A 19,088-nucleotide genomic window follows, 5' to 3' on the forward strand; every position below is an offset into this window, starting at 1 on the left:
ATTTGGTTGTGTTGTCTTGATTTAGTTATGATGTCTTGATTTGGTTGTGTTGTCTTGATTTGGTTGTGTTGTCTTGATTTGGTTGTGTTGTCTTGATTTAGTTATGATGTCTTGATTTGGTTGTGTTGTCTTGATTTAGTTATGATGTCTTGATTTGGTTGTGTTGTCTTGATTTGGTTGTGTTGTCTGTGGTTGTGTTGTCTTTGGTTGTGGTGTCTTGATTTGGTTGTGTTGTCTTTGGTTGTGTTGTCTTGATTTGGTTATGATGTCTTGATTTGGTTGTGTTGTCTTGATTTAGTTATGATGTCTTGATTTGGTTGTGTTGTCTTGATTTGGTTGTGTTGTCTTGATTTGGTTGTGTTGTCTTTATTTGGTTGTGTTGTCTTGATTTAGTTATGATGTCTTGATTTGGTTGTGGTGTCTTGATTTGGTTGTGTTGTCTTGATTTGGTTGTGTTGTCTTGATTTGGTTGTGTTGTCTTGATTTAGTTATGATGTCTTGATTTGGTTGTGTTGTCTTGATTTGGTTGTGTTGTCTTGATTTGGTTGTGTTGTCTTGATTTAGTTATGATGTCTTGATTTGGTTGTGGTGTCTTGATTTGGTTGTGGTGTCTTGATTTAGTTGTGTTGTCTTGATTTGGTTGTGTTGTCTTGATTTGGTTGTGTTGTCTTTATTTGGTTGTGTTGTCTTGATTTAGTTATGATGTCTTGATTTGGTTGTGTTGTCTTGATTTGGTTGTGTTGTCTTGATTTGGTTGTGGTGTCTTGATTTGGTTGTGTTGTCTTGATTTAGTTATGATGTCTTGATTTGGTTGTGTTGTCTTGATTTGGTTGTGGTGTCTTGATTTGGTTGTGTTGTCTTGATTTGGTTGTGTTGTCTTGATTTGGTTGTGTTGTCTTGATTTAGTTATGATGTCTTGATTTGGTTGTGTTGTCTTGATTTAGTTATGATGTCTTGATTTGGTTGTGGTGTCTTGATTTGGTTGTGGTGTCTTGATTTGGTTGTGTTGTCTTGATTTGGTTGTGTTGTCTTGATTTGGTTGTGTTGTCTTTATTTGGTTGTGTTGTCTTGATTTAGTTATGATGTCTTGATTTGGTTGTGTTGTCTTGATTTGGTTGTGTTGTCTTGATTTGGTTGTGTTGTCTTTATTTGGTTGTGTTGTCTTGATTTAGTTATGATGTCTTGATTTGGTTGTGTTGTCTTGATTTGGTTGTGTTGTCTTGATTTGGTTGTGTTGTCTTTATTTGGTTGTGTTGTCTTGATTTAGTTATGATGTCTTGATTTGGTTGTGGTGTCTTGATTTGGTTGTGTTGTCTTGATTTGGTTGTGTTGTCTTGATTTGGTTGTGTTGTCTTGATTTAGTTATGATGTCTTGATTTGGTTGTGTTGTCTTGATTTGGTTGTGTTGTCTTGATTTGGTTGTGTTGTCTTGATTTAGTTATGATGTCTTGATTTGGTTGTGGTGTCTTGATTTGGTTGTGTTGTCTTGATTTAGTTATGATGTCTTGATTTGGTTGTGTTGTCTTGATTTGGTTGTGTTGTCTTTATTTGGTTGTGTTGTTTTGATTTAGTTATGATGTCTTGATTTGGTTGTGTTGTCTTGATTTGGTTGTGTTGTCTTGATTTGGTTGTGGTGTCTTGATTTGGTTGTGTTGTCTTGATTTGGTTGTGTTGTCTTGATTTAGTTATGATGTCTTGATTTGGTTGTGGTGTCTTGATTTGGTTGTGTTGTCTTGATTTAGTTATGATGTCTTGATTTGGTTGTGTTGTCTTGATTTGGTTGTGTTGTCTTGATTTGGTTGTGGTGTCTTGATTTGGTTGTGGTGTCTTGATTTAGTTATGATGTCTTGATTTGGTTGTGTTGTCTTGATTTGGTTGTGTTGTCTTGATTTGGTTGTGTTGTCTTTATTTGGTTGTGTTGTCTTGATTTAGTTATGATGTCTTGATTTGGTTGTGTTGTCTTGATTTGGTTGTGTTGTCTTGATTTGGTTGTGTTGTCTTGATTTGGTTGTGTTGTCTTTATTTGGTTGTGTTGTCTTGATTTAGTTATGATGTCTTGATTTGGTTGTGTTGTCTTGATTTGGTTGTGTTGTCTTGATTTGGTTGTGTTGTCTTTATTTGGTTGTGTTGTCTTGATTTAGTTATGATGTCTTGATTTGGTTGTGGTGTCTTGATTTGGTTGTGTTGTCTTTGGTTGTGTTGTCTTGATTTGGTTGTGTTGTCTTGATTTGGTTGTGTTGTCTTGATTTAGTTATGATGTCTTGATTTGGTTGTGGTGTCTTGATTTTGTTGTGTTGTCTTGATTTGGTTGTGTTGTCTTGATTTAGTTATGATGTCTTGATTTGGTTGTGGTGTCTTGATTTGGTTGTGTTGTCTTGATTTGGTTATTATGTCTTGATTTGGTTGTGTTGTCTTGATTTGGTTGTGTTGTCTTGATTTGGTTATTATGTCTTGATTTGGTTGTGTTGTCTTGATTTGGTTATGATGTCTTGATTTGGTTATGTTATCTTTGTTTGGTTTGTTGACTTTGTTGATGGTTATTTTCTGCAGCAGCTGTTTTTTTTTTAAAGCTCCTGGGAGGATTGTTTTTGTTGGTTATGGAGCTCACTTAAACTTATACTGATATCGTGAAATGGTTTACAAAAACAAACAAGACCTTAAGATAGAATATATTTTCTTCTGTGAAGTTATTCTTATTCGTTACTGCTTTCAGCGGGTTGCTGTCATTTTCTACAGCCAAGATTCAGAGTTAGGGATATATTTGACGGTTCAAACTTGGCAGAAGGAGATTTTTCATCAGTAAACACAACTTACACAAGCACAGGACAAGATCAGCGAAGAGATAAGAGGTCAAACTTTGTCTCCAGGGGATGCTTAGTGTGACACAAAGGTTTTTAGTTGTACGGTGTTAAGCTCTCAGGTTCACAGCCATATTGTCTTAAGTGGAAATCATCCTTTGTAATTAGCATTTAAAACTCAAATGTCATTATATATAATGAGGTAAAATAAGTGTATAAAGACGTTTTTTATAAACATGTCTGCATGATTGTTATCCTAATTTACCTTACACACATTTACGCCATCATAAGAATTGTTTTGTATCCCAGCTCCATTGGTTGCCTGATAAATCATTCAACAAAAATAGCTATTGTAGCTTCTTTTTTTTAACACTTTATCATACTTAGGGTATTATAAAAACAATCCCTTCATCCAGTGTATCCTCTGGAGTAACTAGGGTTCTTCTTAAAAGCAGGAGATATGGTGACGACACACCATCTTTATATGAGTGAAATACATTAAAAAACTACAACAGGCTGTATGGCCGATATACAAATAGACTATATGAAGTATGTTTAATTTCTAAGAACTCAGGGTTATATATATCAATACTGTTTTTTAGATCATTAATATTTCACAACTGATGTCAAGACAATGCTTTAATTTTTTAGAATGAAATAGAAACAATGTCATAGGTGATAATATTGTTGAAAGCAGAGGGTTGAGTGTCATCATATAAATCATCAAGATAGAAAATATGAGACAAAATGTATTAGAAATAACTATAAAATGTTTAATTATATATATATTACAGAATACAATTATATTGTGTCTTGTTGTTGAGTCTTAATCTATTGTTTGTGGCCACCTCCTCCCACATACACATCCATAGGGCCCCATTGTACCAGGTCGCCCTGAAATCCTGGCTGCACTAGTTTCCTGTTTGGGGCTGGTGACAGCATAGGGTCAAGTGAGAAGTCACATAACTTGCTTTTATGTTGAGATAACAGTCTAAAGAAGATACAAATGACATATTTTAATGTTTGGTGTCCTTACTTAAAAAATGACAGACTTTGATATACATACCTTTTGAATTTTTGTTTCAATTTTCAATTTCCGCCTAAACTACATGTGTGTTTAAGTGTGAAAAATTCAAAAAATGAAAATAGTATTGATAAAAACTTTGCATAATTGTAACTAATAACTATCTGTGAACATCCTGTCCATATTTTGTGAAATTCTGATTCTGATTCCCAGAGATACATGTGATAAGGCTAGAGCTGTCCCTTTTGGAGAAGCCCTAATTTGACCTATTTTCGTTTTTTGGTAAGATGCATAAAACATCCAAAAAAAGTTATTTTGCAGTAAAATATTTTTATACAACAATCCGTTTCATAAACTAGACATGTTCAAGTTATGAAAAAATATGGTCGTGCTTTGTTCTACCTCAGGTAAGGGTATCTCGAAAACTAAAGCCTTGTTGGGGGGTTTGTTCCTCTACTATTAGAGTTTAACAAGTGGCAAAATGAATGCTGAATGATGAAGGAAAGCACATTTGGCAGAATTAAAAACAATCCACTAGTGGTGGAACATGCCAGCAGCCTACCATTTAGTCCATAAATGTATTGGCACCACTAGGGTTGCAGGACAAAATTTACCACATTGGTGTTTTGTGTACTTGCATAAGAAGGCAGTAATTAGATCGTTCTCTAAAAACTGCCAAATGCTTTATTGACTGCGGTCAAGTCAGCCGCTCCTCGAGTTTACATGGTGAAGTAAGCCTCCAGTCCGGAGCATTTACCATAAAGATCAGAATACGTGGGCACTTCATATTTAGGGGCGGCTCACTTCACCATGTAAACTCGAGGAGCGGCTGGTTTGACCGCAGTCAATAAAGCATTTGGCAGTTTTTTCGAGCTCTGCGGGAGAAAGTCCACTTCTAGAGGAGCAGGGAGGAAAGGCGACAGCAGCTTAGTGTAATCTGAAAAGGAGAAGATGTGCTGTTTCATCATATAGGGTGAAGTCAGGTAAAATTGGCCAGATAAGGTTGGAGCATCATAGACCTTCGACAATGTACAACCAATCACAATAAATGATCTTGCACTCATGCTACTTGTTGGAGCCAAATGAGGTGTTTGTTTTGTGTGATGCTATTTTCCTTGTGCTTGTGTGTGTTGGCCCTCTACTGGGCACTATGTGTAGCCTGGGCGGATGCTGTGGTTAAGGCAAGGCTCCAGGTGAGGTGGGACAGGTGATTGAATGGAGGCAAACAGTTTTTTTTTACCGTGTCAGCCTGTCGGAGTTAAACGCATCCAACGCGGATTTGTTTGTTTTATTTATAAACAGTGGTTCGTCTTATTTTCCTTTATTTGATAAGAAGTGTTTAAAAAGAAATGGATTGAAATATCCAAATCAAATCATCAATGGACTGTGTTCATTTCTTCGAGCTAAGCACGCGTCAGAAAGCTTCCACATTCATCCCTCAAGTGACTTTTCTAAACAATATTGGGTTTGTTAAAATTGGTCACTGCACTACATTATTTTTTTACATTATTGTATTTTTTTTACATTATTGTATTTTTTTTACATTATTGTATTTTTTTATTTAAATGATGTAAATATGTTTGATCTGTTTTTAACTTCTGTTTTTATTTTTTATAAGTATATTCCTGTCCCTTGTTTTCTGGAGCTGCTGTAATGCACAAATTTCCCCCACGGGGGATCAATAAAGTTTATCTTTATTTTTATCTTTATCTTTATCTTTATCTTTATCTTCCAAGAATAAGGTAAATACACAATAACTAATTACAGGGAAAGACTATTGTCTTCTCATTATTTAAAAAAAAAATAGTAAGGCTTTGTAGATCACAATCAAAAGGCTAGCAAAAGAAACCCTTTATTAAAAGGGAATCAAATACTTAGATTTCTTCATTCTACTTTTTTTTTAAATTTGTTTTCTCAGAATCAAGCCTGTTAACAAATAATGTGGTTCATTTTTTTGTAAATTCTGTATTAAGCTCAGGTTATTGAATGGTGAAACAACAGTCCGCTTGTTTGCAAAAATGATGCATAGGTTTATTTTCATAGTTGACAAAAAATGTGGAAAATAGTAAAAGCAGTCGAAAAAAAAAGAAAAAACATACATTGTACAGAACATTTTCTATTTTAGGAATATTTTTCAGCCCTTGCTAACATGAAAAAAATATATATATATGACAATCTGAATGAGGCCTTGGGCCAAAATCTGTTCTGATTCTTTTCTAAGTGTTAAAACTAATAACTAATGTACAAGAGAAATAGTTCAGAGGGACACCTGTAGTAAACCTGCATCTATGTTTGGAATAATCTGTACGCTGGCATTGACTGGAAAAACACTTTGTTATTACCAAGGAAATATTTTGTGTCAATTAAGGGTCCAGAAGTGTCTTTGAAGATTCTGCACAAGTGCTATCCATCCATCTGCACTTCCTGCAAGAGAGTGTATGCTGTCCTCCAATGCTGCCCTCTTCTGGTAATCGTCTGAACTGAAGCTCTGAGGCTTCCATTGTAAAGGAGGAAAATAAAGGATATAGAATTACAGCGTTGCTGTGATTTTAAGCATATTCTTCAGAGCTCCAAGCACCTTTCTGAAAACAGACTGCTCCCTTCTCCTAGGCCCCTAATTAATCTCCTCCTCCTCCCCATAACCTGCCATGCCCGAGCTGTCCACCAGGTGTCCTCAAATACTTTCAACAGACTCTAGCCCTCATCTGCTCTCACTCCTCTCCTGTTGATTCCAGCTTTGTGCCTCATGAGGACACATAAATATCATCTATGTATTTTATAAATATTTGTATTAGTGTGAATGCTCGTGCATTGCACACTTCATGTTTTACAGAAAAACACTTCATGAAAACATGCACATGCTTTACAGGTTTTCTTTGAAACAATTATGACAACATATCGAGCAGTAACCTAACAAGCTAACAGTGAAGCTAACAGGAAGTGCAAAACAACTGCACGTCTTCAAGTGGCCACATGGGGCACAAAACAGCAACAAAACAAAAGAAGAGCTTTGGTCTTCAAAGCTTTCTTTATTCATGACAAGAAGGATGCATTGTGGTTAAACTCAAAATCAAAGCTATCAAAGATTGACAGAAGGAGGCTGCTGGCTGTCTGCTGTGTCAACTAAGACCTAAGGGGCCAACAACAACAACCTACAAATGGACCCAATAAAGCACATAAAACACCTTAAAGTCAAAGTGATGGGATTTTTATGAGTCACAAAAAATAATTTAAAAAAGTCAAAAAATTACTGAGGGAGGCTCCCGCAGCAGCCGCCACTCCAAAACTCTTTGGGGCGGCAGTAGCTCAGTCTGTGGAGACTTGGTTTGGGAACCTGAAGGGTCGCTGGTTCAAGTCCTGGTGAAGACCAAAATATGGAAGCTGGAGAGGTGCCAGGTCACTACCCGAGTACTGCCCGTGAGCAAGGCTCCAACAGCTCCGGCGTGCATCCTGCAAAGCAACGTGTAGGAGCGCTAAGCAACATTTAGCAAAGTTATAGTGGCAAGAAAACAGAAAGAAACCTCGAAAAGGACCAGACTCATGTTGAACTCGTACACTGTAAATATGAATATACGAAGCCTGAGTGATTTCACCCATCTGTTCCTGCAGGGGGCGCTGGAATCCCACTGATGGCGGTCTCCATGCTGGAAATCACGTCTCAGCCTAACTTTCATTCAACCTAACGAGCTGAGGCGGATTTTAAGCCTCCTGACAAACTGTTACACCGTGTCCGCTTGTCATCTAGCTCAGCTACGCTCCTTATTTTGAATAACGCTTATCCTTCATAAAATCAAAACAGCTGAGTTGTTAAAAAAAATCACCCATCTTACAGTGTGTGCCGATCGAGACATGAGCTAACCAGACCTATTTAGTTATTTAAACCAGGTTGAAAACATGTTTATTTATACTGTAGCGTTTTTAAAATGGGGTGTGTATGTGACTTCTCGTGCTTCTGCAGCCAGCCTCTAGTGGACACTTTTTTTTCCCACATTTTTCGACACCAGAGGTTTCTGCTTGGTTGAGGGGCCATCTGTCACAATGGTGTTGGGCTTGTAAAGTGAGATAGACAGACAGATGGAAAGAAAAAGACAGACAGAGACAAACAGAGCAGCAGCAACAACAACAGAAATGAATGAATGTTGTTTATGCTACGGGTAATACTTTGAAAACTTGTGTTGTCTGCACGGCAGTACTCTTTGTCAGAAAGTGGACTTTATTTCAACAGAGCTGATCTGGATCAGTTCTATTTATGGAAGCATTCTTCTTTCTCTGTTCACCACAACAGGAGCTTATCTCACTTGTTCTGCAGGCTGGATTTAGATGCAGGCAGAACCAACAAACCAAACGGAAACAGTAACTGTTGGAGATATCTAGAGCAGATTTTAAACTTGGTATTCTGTTGACCATTGTGGGAATGATTTAAGTCAACAGCAAAGTGATTTATTTGGATTATGGCAAACTGGAAAAGGAACCTTATTGTTTACATGCTCATATTGTCCTTGAAACGTGGAAACTACAGCTCAGGTTTCCATTGAAATGACTTTTGTCTGTTTAAAACAAATAGTAAATAAAAAAATGCTCTACTAAAAAACAGCATCATATAGTGAGCTCTGTTATGATCATCAACCTGTTGTGTTGCTGTTTGTCCAGTTGATGGCAGCATTCCAGTCTATAATGATTTACTGGAATTGAATCTTGACTTATTGAAGTTTGATCTGGAGGAAAGTGATACTGATATGATGAGGAAGGTATTTAATGCTGATATGAAAAACAAACAAATTCAGCCATATCCTGATTTTTTGGAATTTTTAGTTAAAAAGATCCCAGCTCATCTTAGCTCACATTTATTCATATTACCCGGCCAGTGACAACCAAGGATCCATGTGCACATCATGAAGCTGCTTTATTCGTGGCAGTGTGTTCTTGTCTACTCGTTTATTGATACTTTGAATACGTCCAATTAACCACAGCATTAATATAAAGGCAGAATCTGTCATTATATGCCGTGGTTCCCAACCTTTAATGGATTGTGAGCTCAGTTTGACTTCACAAAGCTCTGGGGACCACAGACATCCAAAACACATAGAGCTTTTTGCTTGAGACCGGGGCAGACAGGCCGGGGTGAGATTGGTGCACAAAGGGGGATTTTATGTTTCTCAGTGTCTGATGTGTACAGCCAGGTGAGCTTGTATTTTACAATGCTGGATCGTTTTTAGCATGTGCTACAAGGAACTGGATACCGTCTTGTAGCTTAATTAAGGCATATTATTTATATATTTTATTTTGGTCAATAATTTGAAATTTCAGGGGACCCCATTTGGACTCCATGTGGTACCCCAAGATTGGGAAATCCTGCATTATCGAGTCGGACTCACTGAAAATGCAACTCAGATGGATTTCAGTTGGCAGGCTGTCCTGTGTGAAAACAGCTTAAGAGACATCCATAACCAGAGAGATCAAATAGTGCTGCAATCACATGAACATTTGGTGCTTTAGTGCGCTTATGAGTCGGTTTTAAAGAAAGTGAAGAGAACGAGGAAGTGTGATGAATGCTTTGACAGGTCATGAATAAATCAGATCTTGTGTGGCGATAAGTTGCTCTGTCATCAGATGAACATATAAGGGAAGAAGATGAAAATGGAAACGGGCCAAAACAAGACAACATGCCACCAACCGAGAGAGGAGCGGTGCGAAGTAGAATATCAGAGAGTGTGCAGATGTTTTCACACGGGGCTCCCTGACGAACATCAGGGAGTAAGAACAAGACAAGTGAGGATCTAGAGGGGACGAAACGACGTCAGTAAGTGCAAACAAACAGCTTTAAGCACCCACCTGGGGGAGGGGTTACTGCCCTTTGTGATGTCATGAAGGGAAAATCTCCAAAATGGCCTGTTTGAGCACACATTTTCATGCACATATTTTCTGAAAAGTGGAGCAGGCAAAAGACTTAGAGGATGGACTTTTCTCATAACTGGGGGGTGGTTTGTAGACGGCCTAGAGACACATTAGTGTTTAATTGTATTTTGGATAATGTGTGACCTTTAATACATCGTCATCAACAACTACATCGACAGCTGCACCACTTTTGCCTGAATGTATTTTTTATTTTCATTAAACAAGAGCTATCCTTCATGACACACAACATGAAACTTTATCACAGGGCTGTTTTATGTTTTTTTTATTTAGACTTTGTTTTATTACCATACAATCACAATTCACAGTTTGTACAAGGTGCTAGTGCTAAAAAACACGATAAAAAAATAATTAAAAGAGTATACAGTTCATTTTACAAACACATACATGTATATAAACCTAATTTTCACGACACACAGAATCTGAATGACTGACAGTAGTGTAAGGACGTTTGTCGTTGATTTCATAAACTCATAAACTTCATAAACTGCTTTTTCTCCAACCAGGTCAATGATTAACTGTGTGCTACAGAACAGTTAATCATTCACATTTATGATTGATTAGGAGTTTTGTTTTCCACTTTTGGCTTGTCTTCAGTACAGTAGAGAATATTTGGTCTGACAGGCTCGAGCTTGACACGCAGGCTTGATCAGAATTCAAGATTTTAAAGGCATGTGAGGCGGTTTCTCTGAGAACTCGGTTGTGAAAAAAGTTAAATAAACCAAACCTCAAAAAAAGGGCCTATCACAGCCTGCTCTGTTGCCTCCGACCAGTTTGATGGATGTCTGGCATTACTGAAATGTTTGTCTTATGACTACATACTCTCACACAGTGAATGAAATTCCCAAACTTTTTTGTTCTCCTGATTGCGCCCGCGCAGACTGGCAGAGAGTGTCTGAAAGCACCATGGCAACAGCAAGCACGCCTGTTTTTATGCCTCTAACCCCTCCTAGCACAACATATATGAATAAAAGAAACGTTGGCAGGAAATAGTTGCATTTCCTTAAAATACACACACACACACACACACACACACACACACACACACACACGAATTAAAAGTATTTCATGATTCTAACCCTTCACTAAAGACATGGAATGTGAAGAGGGAGTAAGAAGGAGGCTGATAAGCTGCCAAAAGCTACAGTTATTGCGTGGGCTAAATCATCACATTATACACTTTTGTCCTCCATAAATCAACATCAGAGACTCCGTGGTGTCGGAACGGTTCCCAATGTGGTTACTTTAAGACAACAGAGCCTGACCTGGACCCCTTTTACTCCTAGAGATTAAGTAGACAGGTAGATTAAGGGTGAACAAAGCGCTTACAGTTTCTGTTAAATCACAGCTTTACTTGGTTATGTACATGGATGTTTGCATTAGGAAAAGTTAAAATGCTGATGCAGGTTCAAGCAAACAAGAAGTGTTGATTTCAGTGGTCGTCAGTAAGAGTGGTCTTGGCTTCTCCTGCACAGAGAGATGAAGAGAAAAAGAAAGGAAAAGGGAGGGTTAGTAACAAACTTATTACCATGTTTGGTTGTCTGAATTTGCAACAGTTTTTGATGCCACTTGTTTTAAAATAAGACAATCTGAGAATCCTTAATGATGCATTGTATCAAAAAGTATTGAAGCTTTAATAAAAACTAAAGACCTTCAGTCACAAGCTGTTTTCACATCTGCCTGAAAATCTATATGCACGGTGCAGCAGTCACAGTATATAAACGTCACTCCCCCCCTCCTATTGGCTTGAGCTGAATTCTCCTGATTATATCCTGCTGCGTTTTCACATCAGCTTACTCGGATGTGGAGAAAAATGGGCTCTGGCAGGTGGCAAGTGTTGAAGCCCTAATATTTTGAACACAAAGCTGCAATGGCTCATTCAAATTCACACTCGTGTGTCTTGAAGATGTGATGATTTTTTATGTCTAACAAACAGACAGCAGAAGTGGTGACTGTCTAAATTGCACAAACACATTGCTGCCAATGTATTATGTGCAATTTCAGACAATGTGCAGGAGTTTGCTTGTACATTTTTGGCAATAAAAAATGGAAATTCAACCAAAATTGTGCACTTGGGACTAGGTATCGAAACTTTTTTTTTTAATGTCGTCTAATTCTTACTAGAATTATATTGACGTTTAAAAAGTGACAATCCAACTCAAATGTTTGAATTATATTTACCTGTAGTCAGACTTTCTTGAACATCCATCCTGAAAAACAGATGAAATGTTAGAGTGTGAATGAAGATTAAATCGTGACTTTAAACACAAAGACGTTCTCGAGACTCATCTTCCTCCATGTGTATCATGACTTGATGGTCACCTGGAAAAAACCCAATATATAATTATGGTGGAGGACAATGGGCTGTAAAAACAACACCATGTAAATTTATTGACATCACCCTACACAGCCAACTCATAAATCAGACACTAAAGGGAGCCCATCAAACACCTGGAGCCCAGTTAGAACACCGATGGTTGTACATGTAAGTTGTTATGTGACAGAAGTTATCAACAGTTGAAAACAAGGCAGGAGGACATGCATGGACAGGCCTCGGAATGACATGTGAAACCTATTTGTGGTGAGTTATTTGGTTACATGATGTTTCAGAAGATATAGCCCAGGAGGCCCCACATCGCCTCGTTGAATTAAAAAAAAAAAAAAACCCTCAAGCTATTAAAGACACAGTCTGATTTAAGAGGTTTAAAATGTCTACCTGCGTAATGATTTCTCTTGTGTTCAGCCAAGTCCACAACGTGCAGTTTCTCTACAGCTTTCTGTTTTTGCTTTGTGTGGGTTTACACTCCTACTAGCTACCCTAAGGTAGACTACGGTGAAAGTTGTGATGTTCTTGTTCTAAGTCCACTCTGATCAATCTGAGAGCTGGAGCTGAGGCGGGTTTTAAAGGTGACATATTGTCCTCCTCTTCAACCAGTTTAAGTCTCAGAGCTCCTCAAAACATGTGTGAAGTTTCATGTTCTAAATCCACTCTGATCCTGTATTTGATCATGTCTATAAACCCCTCTATTTCAGCCCTGCTCAGAACAGGCTGTTTCTGTGTCTGTACCTTTAAATATGTAAATGAGCTGTGTCTGACCACGCCCCCTCTCTGGAAGGGCTTGGGTGGCTCGGGCTTTCTCGCTCCATGTCCTATTGTTTACGGTGAGAAGGCAGACTCAGAGGGCAGAACAAACACCTAGCTGTGGGAGTGTCACCCACCTGGGGGAGGGGCTACTGCCCTTTGTGATGTCATGACGGGAAAATCTACAAACGGCCTGTTTGAGCACACACTTTCTGAAAAGTGGATTGACTTTTCTCTTAATTGGGGGGTTTGTAGACAAACTCGGGACAAAAATTAGTGTCTGACACCTTCAAAAGTTCTCGTGTTATCCATTGTCAGGAGTATTTATTTCCTTTTGGCTCTGACAGGAAACAAAGGGCACACTCACACTAGGCAAGCACGTTTGACCACAAAGGCCAGTTCGCTTTGACTAGAAGTGTGAGTGATCCATTTTGTGCATCAAGAAATGGAACACAGAAGGAAAAATAAAAGTGAACGCTCCCTCACTGCAAACATCTACTTCAGTTGACCGCCGTTTTTTTTAAAACAAAGCTCATGTCCTCACTCTACTGTTAAAAACAAACGTCACATTTATAGTAAATACACTAATGAACCCAACCCGACAACAAAGGAGAGCGTACTTTCCCAGCGTGCATAACGTGGCTGCATGCCAAGTGCTGATCAGGTTTGTCCACCTTTAAAAGTCCCCGTGTTATCCATTGTCAGGAGTATTTATTTCCTTTTGGCTCTGACAGGAAACAAAGGGCACACTCACACTAGGCAAGCACGTTTGACCACAAAGGCCAGTTCGCTTTGACTAGTAGTGTGAGTGATCCGTTTCGTGCTTGATAATGGTACTTTAAAGAGGACATATTAGCCCCCCCCCCCCCCCCCGCCCCCCCCCCATCCACCTTTTCAAACAGTCCCCTGTGGTCTAAATGAAACATCTGTGCTGTGCTTTGGTCAAAATATAACATGAATCAAGCACCAGAGGAGGTTTGTGACCCTGTATAAAACAGCTCTCTCAGAACGCTCCGTTTTGGTGTGTGTGTCTCTTTAAATGTAATAAGCCCCCGCTGAGTTTTCCCCGTAGACATCACTCCTCTGTAGAGAGAATAAAAATGGCCGACCTGCGCTAAAGTTTTGTTTTAGTCTGGGGGTGGAGTCCATGTGTGGAGATATTAGGGGAGGGTTTTATTTATATTTTACCAGAATCCCACTGTGACATCGCAAGGAGAGCACATTTGAAACAGAGCATTTTTCTCTGTGTTATAAGACTTATGCAGACCACAAACAAAGGACTGGATGGGTTTATTTCACATTTTGTGGGTCAGTAGAAACTCAGGTTACCCAAATATATGTTCAAAAACACTGTACAAGTGGACTTTTCATAACACAATATGTCCCCTTTAAGGTGTTACAACAATGCATTTGCAAAGTCCAGGATGCAGGACAGCATCCAACATCCTCCTCTGGTGCAAAATGACATAGGTTTCAATATATTAATACAATTTTGAATTTCAAGAGATTTAAAGTTAAGATGGCTAAATGTTAAATAAACAGGAATGCATTTTCAATGGTCAGTTTTTGGATTCAAGCTGCCATGTAAAATATACAGATATATATTTAATGGTACTCACGCCAAGATCGTCTTTTGTAAAGTAGCAACACTAGAGACCCCACGATCAGAGACCCGACGACCAACACAGAAGCCACTATCATGGTGGCCAAAATCATGTTTGAGTCTTTGGTGTCTTGTCCCAGCCCTGAAAAAATCAAATAGAAGAAAATAAAAAGTTACAGATGTAATACTTCACATGGATACAAAGATAGAACATAGAAGAAGATATTTGGAACCAGGTTGGCGTGTCATGCAGTGGTGGGAAATTCCCCCTGTGATACTTTTAGCTGCAAACATTCACTTTCTCTTTCTCTCTACAGGGGGAGGGGGGGGTCTGAGTTAATGATCTGCCCTCCCAGACAAAGTAGAAAGTAAAGACAACGCCTGGAGGGGATTTTGGTGTTGCAAACGCGCGACTGTCGACTGTAAAACAGATATTAATCAGCTGATGATAAGTGACCGTTTACTGCATTCAGCAGATGTGGGGACTTGTAACAGCTCGGCTAAGGTCACTGCACAGATATCAACGAACCAGTTCATGAGTTTTCCCGTCAAAGAGTATGAACAATGGATCAAAACTTTCATGAAATCAAGAAGCTTGACCCCCCCATGGTTTAGAGAAAGTACTGGGTCACACTTGGAGACTTATTGATGTCTTACAAGATGGAAGGAAACAAAACTGAAGCAACGTGGGAGGGAAAGTTGCTCCGACTTGTTTTTTTAAGGAAGCTTCAGCCTTGTTGTGGTTTAATGTTCACAAGTTCAGTCTGAGCTGCCAAGATTTTCTTTTCCCTGCATGAACACTCCTGGGGATATTTTGCTCTTTGGACTCAGCTCTCATGGTTAAAATAACAGTTAGTGTTCAAATCAAGGGTGCTGCCAAATAAGCCCTAAGGTTCACCCAGGTTCTTCATATTCTAGAAACAAACAAACACCTGCAAATCCGATTTGATAACGCTGAATATTCACCCTTCTTTAACATCTTGATTTATAGAAATATGTCGTATTTCAGGAACGTCTTTATTGAGCTTCTGGCAGCCTGATTCTGTGTTTTGAGTTTGTGTCAGACTCACACAGTTTCCATCTTCGACATTTATAGTCGCCTACAAACAGGGGCGTGTCTAAAAAGGGTTGGCGTGGGCCCCCCCTTGAAATCTGATTGGCCACCCCTGGTGCCAATCCCAAAATAACCTAAATATTATTGGCTAATTGATTTGCCAAGGGCGTACTATTTGAACTGATTTGCATCAGGCTGCTAGTAACATTCTTTGCGGGCCGATTTGTCTCGTTTCCTCTTGTTAGTTCTTCAAACCGCAACTTTAGACTTAATTCTCTTTTTTTGAAGAAATTTGAATGTTTCCTCTCTGTTTCCTCCCAGATTTGTAAAGCAGAACTTTCTTAACACGGGAGCACGTTGGTAACGTTTGAGCATTTGAAGAAAAGGCCATGATGAATGGCTCATCTTTGACCTTCACCTTAACCGTCCATGCTTTGACTTTTCTTTCATTTCCATTTCTAATCCCTCGCCTTAAAACCTCTTCATCATCTTCTCTCCTTCGCTTTTGTTTCTTCCTCTGCCTCGGCCACTAAACAACGGAGCAGACTCTTTACTATACAAAAACATATTACTATAGTAACCACGCTACACACTGTCTATTCACTATGTTCCTTTAAAGCCAACCCCCCAAAAAATATGGCTTGAATTCAGATTTTTGATGTCACATTTTGAGTTTTATCATATATTTATCATATTACCTGTGACGTTCAGTCTGGTGTGGTTCTTGTTAAAACCACTGTCTGTGGACACATAACATGTATAAACTCCCTCGTCCTTAACAGCATTTTTGTGAATGAGCAGGGATATGTTCACGTTCTTGTTGTTCCAGGATCGCTCAGCAGCAAATGAATAGCCAGGCAATGGTGTAAGTTCTCCATGGTCTCTAATTGTACGATGGGAGGTAGAGCCTTCGACTATCAGGCCTGCTCGTGGTACCTGCAGTTTCTAAATGTACAACGGTAAGTGCTCATGATGGATTAAGCGGGGTCTATGTAATATAGCCAAGAAGAATCAAATATTTCATGAAATTCCTGCACTGATGAAAGAATTCCTCGCCTCTTCGTCTACTCTGGCGTTGAACACTTTGCAGGTGTACTTGGACAAGGCGGATCCTCGCTGTATATTCAGCGTGCTTAAAAGGGTAAACAGACCATTTTGATCTAACAAAGCATTATTGTCTTTGTCAAACCAGCTGAGTCGGCCTTTTGGGTAGCCGGTGGACTTGCATGTCAGGGAACCGTTCGTGATGAGATCAATGTTCTGAGATTGCGACTGAAAAGTAAGCTCTCCGTATTTGGCTTGAAGGAGAACATGGAGATGAAACATGATTATTAATCTGAACTTCAACCCTCGACATCAATCATCACACTATTATTTTACCACTGATATTTGATGTGTGATAAGCAGGACAAATGTACTTAATGAAAGCAGACATCTTATTTGTCATAGAGAAACAGAAAGTAGCAAAGACACAGAGCAAACAGTGAACATTATCTAAATGTACTACGGGAGGTAGAGCCCTCGGTTATCAGGTCTGCATGTGGTACCTACAGTCTCTAAATGTACTATGGGAGGTAGAGCCTTCGATTATCAGGCCTGAGCGTGGTACCAAAAGTCTCTAATTGTACGATGGGAGGTAGAGCCTTCGATTATCAGGCCTGATCGTGGTACCAAAAGTCTCTAATTGTACGATGGGAGGTAGAGCCTTCGATTATCAGGCCTGAGCGTGGTACCAAAAGTATCTAATTGTACGATGGGAGGTAGAGCCCTCGGTTATCAGGCCTGATCGTGTTACCAAAAGTCTCTAATTGTACGATGGGAGGTAGAGCCTTCGATTATCAGGCCTGAGCGTGGTACCAAAAGTATCTAATTGTACGATGGGAGGTAGAGCCTTCGATTATCAGGCCTGAGCGTGGTACCAAAAGTATCTAATTGTACGATGGGAGGTAGAGCCTTCGGTTATCAGGCCTGATCGTGGTACCAAAAGTCTCTAATTGTACGATGGGAGGTAGAGCCTTCGACTATCAGGCCTGCTCGAGGTACTTGCAGTTTCTAAATGTACTACGGGAAGTGCTCATGACGGATTAAGCGGGGTCTTTGTAATATAGCAAAGAGTAAGCTCTTTTACCTGCTTTTTGTAAAGTGTCTCAAGATAGCACTTGTTATGAATTGGCGCTATACAAATAAAGATTGATTGATTGAAATACCAGCCTGATGGGGAAGGAAAGTCCCTAGTTCTCGACACAATCTACATTCAATCTAGCTCACTATTACATCTTTCCTGCAGTCCATCTTCTGTCTTTAAGTAGATCTTATAAATGTTTACACAGACGCACACAACTCATGACTTAAAAAATGAGCTCTCAGGGGCTGCTTCGGAGATTAATCATTTCCTCAAAATGATCCATATGTGTGTGTGTGTGTGTGTGTGTGTGTGTGTGTGTGTGTGTGTGTGTGTGTGTGTGCCAAAAAGCTGAGACAAAGCTTTATCTTAGAGCTCACCTGTGACGTTCAGTCTGGTGTGGTTGGTGTTAAAACCACTGTTTGTGAACACATGACATGTATAATCTCCCTCGTCCTTAACAGCAGTTTTGTGAATGAGCAGGGATACGTTCACGTTCTTGTTGTTCCAGGACGGTTCAGCAAATGAATATCCAGGCAATGATGTAAGTTTTCCATTTTCGTATTTAAGTATGGGTTCTTCAACCCCCTCTCTACTCCAAGTTACCACCACGATTTCAGGATCTTCTAGGTCTTCAGCATGGTGGATTACACAGTCAAGTCGTGACTGCTGGTCATACTGTCCAACATTTTGAGTCTTGCAGTGAATTTCCACAGAGGACTGAGCATGACTCTGTGAACTTCCTCCACTGATGAAAGATTCCTCCGCCTCTTCGTCTCCTCTGGCGTTGAACACTTTGCAGGTGTACTTGGAGAAGGCAGATCCTCGCTGTATTTTCAGCGTACTTGAGAGGGTAAACAGACCATTCTCTGTCTTCAGCACCTTCACCTCGGGTTGCTCTAACCAAGGCTTGTTGTCTTTATCAAACCAGCTGAGTCGGCCTTTTGGGTAGCCGGTGGACTTGCATGTCAGGGAACCGTTGGTGTCGAGATCAATGTCCTGAGGTTGAGGCTGAATAGTTGGCACTCCGTATTTGGCTTGAAGGAGAAGATGGAGATGAAACATGATTATTAATCTGAACTTCAACCCTCGACATCAATCATCACACTATTATTTTACCACTGATATTTGATGTGTGATAAGCAAATGTACTTTATGACAGCAGACATCTTATATGTCATAAAGAAACAGAAAGTAGCAAAGACACCGAGCAAACATTGAACAGTCTCTGTTGAAGGTAAATACCAGACTGATGGGGAAGGAAAGTCTCCCGTTCTCCACACAATCTACATTCCATCTAGCTCACTTTTACATCTTTCCTGCAGTCCATCTTCTGTCTTTAATCTTATAAATGTTTACACAAACAGACAGAAAAATGAGCTCTCAGGGGCTGCTTCAGAGATAAATCATTCCCTCAAAATGATGTGTGTGTGTGTGTGTGTGTGTGTGTGTGTGTGTGTGTGTGTGTGTGTGTGTGTGTGTGTGTGTGTGT

The 19,088-nt window shown here is 39.4% G+C and overlaps 1 protein-coding gene across 1 annotated transcript; it reads right to left on the reverse strand.

The window, feature by feature from the left end:
• Window positions 1-9,984: 9,984 nt before the first annotated feature.
• On the reverse strand, window positions 9,985-18,676 carry LOC136180341 (titin-like). The gene is made up of 4 exons (XM_065959379.1): window positions 17,977-18,676; window positions 14,437-14,562; window positions 11,917-11,945; window positions 9,985-11,202 (listed from the first exon to the last, which is right to left on the reverse strand). The coding sequence occupies exons 1-3, from the start codon at window positions 18,659-18,661 to the stop codon at window positions 11,923-11,925; spliced, it is 834 nt and encodes a 277-aa protein (XP_065815451.1). The 5' UTR covers window positions 18,662-18,676; the 3' UTR covers window positions 9,985-11,202; window positions 11,917-11,922.
• Between the last annotated feature and the right edge of the window lie 412 nt (window positions 18,677-19,088).

This window comes from Labrus bergylta, chromosome 1, assembly GCF_963930695.1.
Source record: "Labrus bergylta chromosome 1, fLabBer1.1, whole genome shotgun sequence".
NCBI classification, from domain to species: domain Eukaryota; kingdom Metazoa; phylum Chordata; class Actinopteri; order Labriformes; family Labridae; genus Labrus; species Labrus bergylta.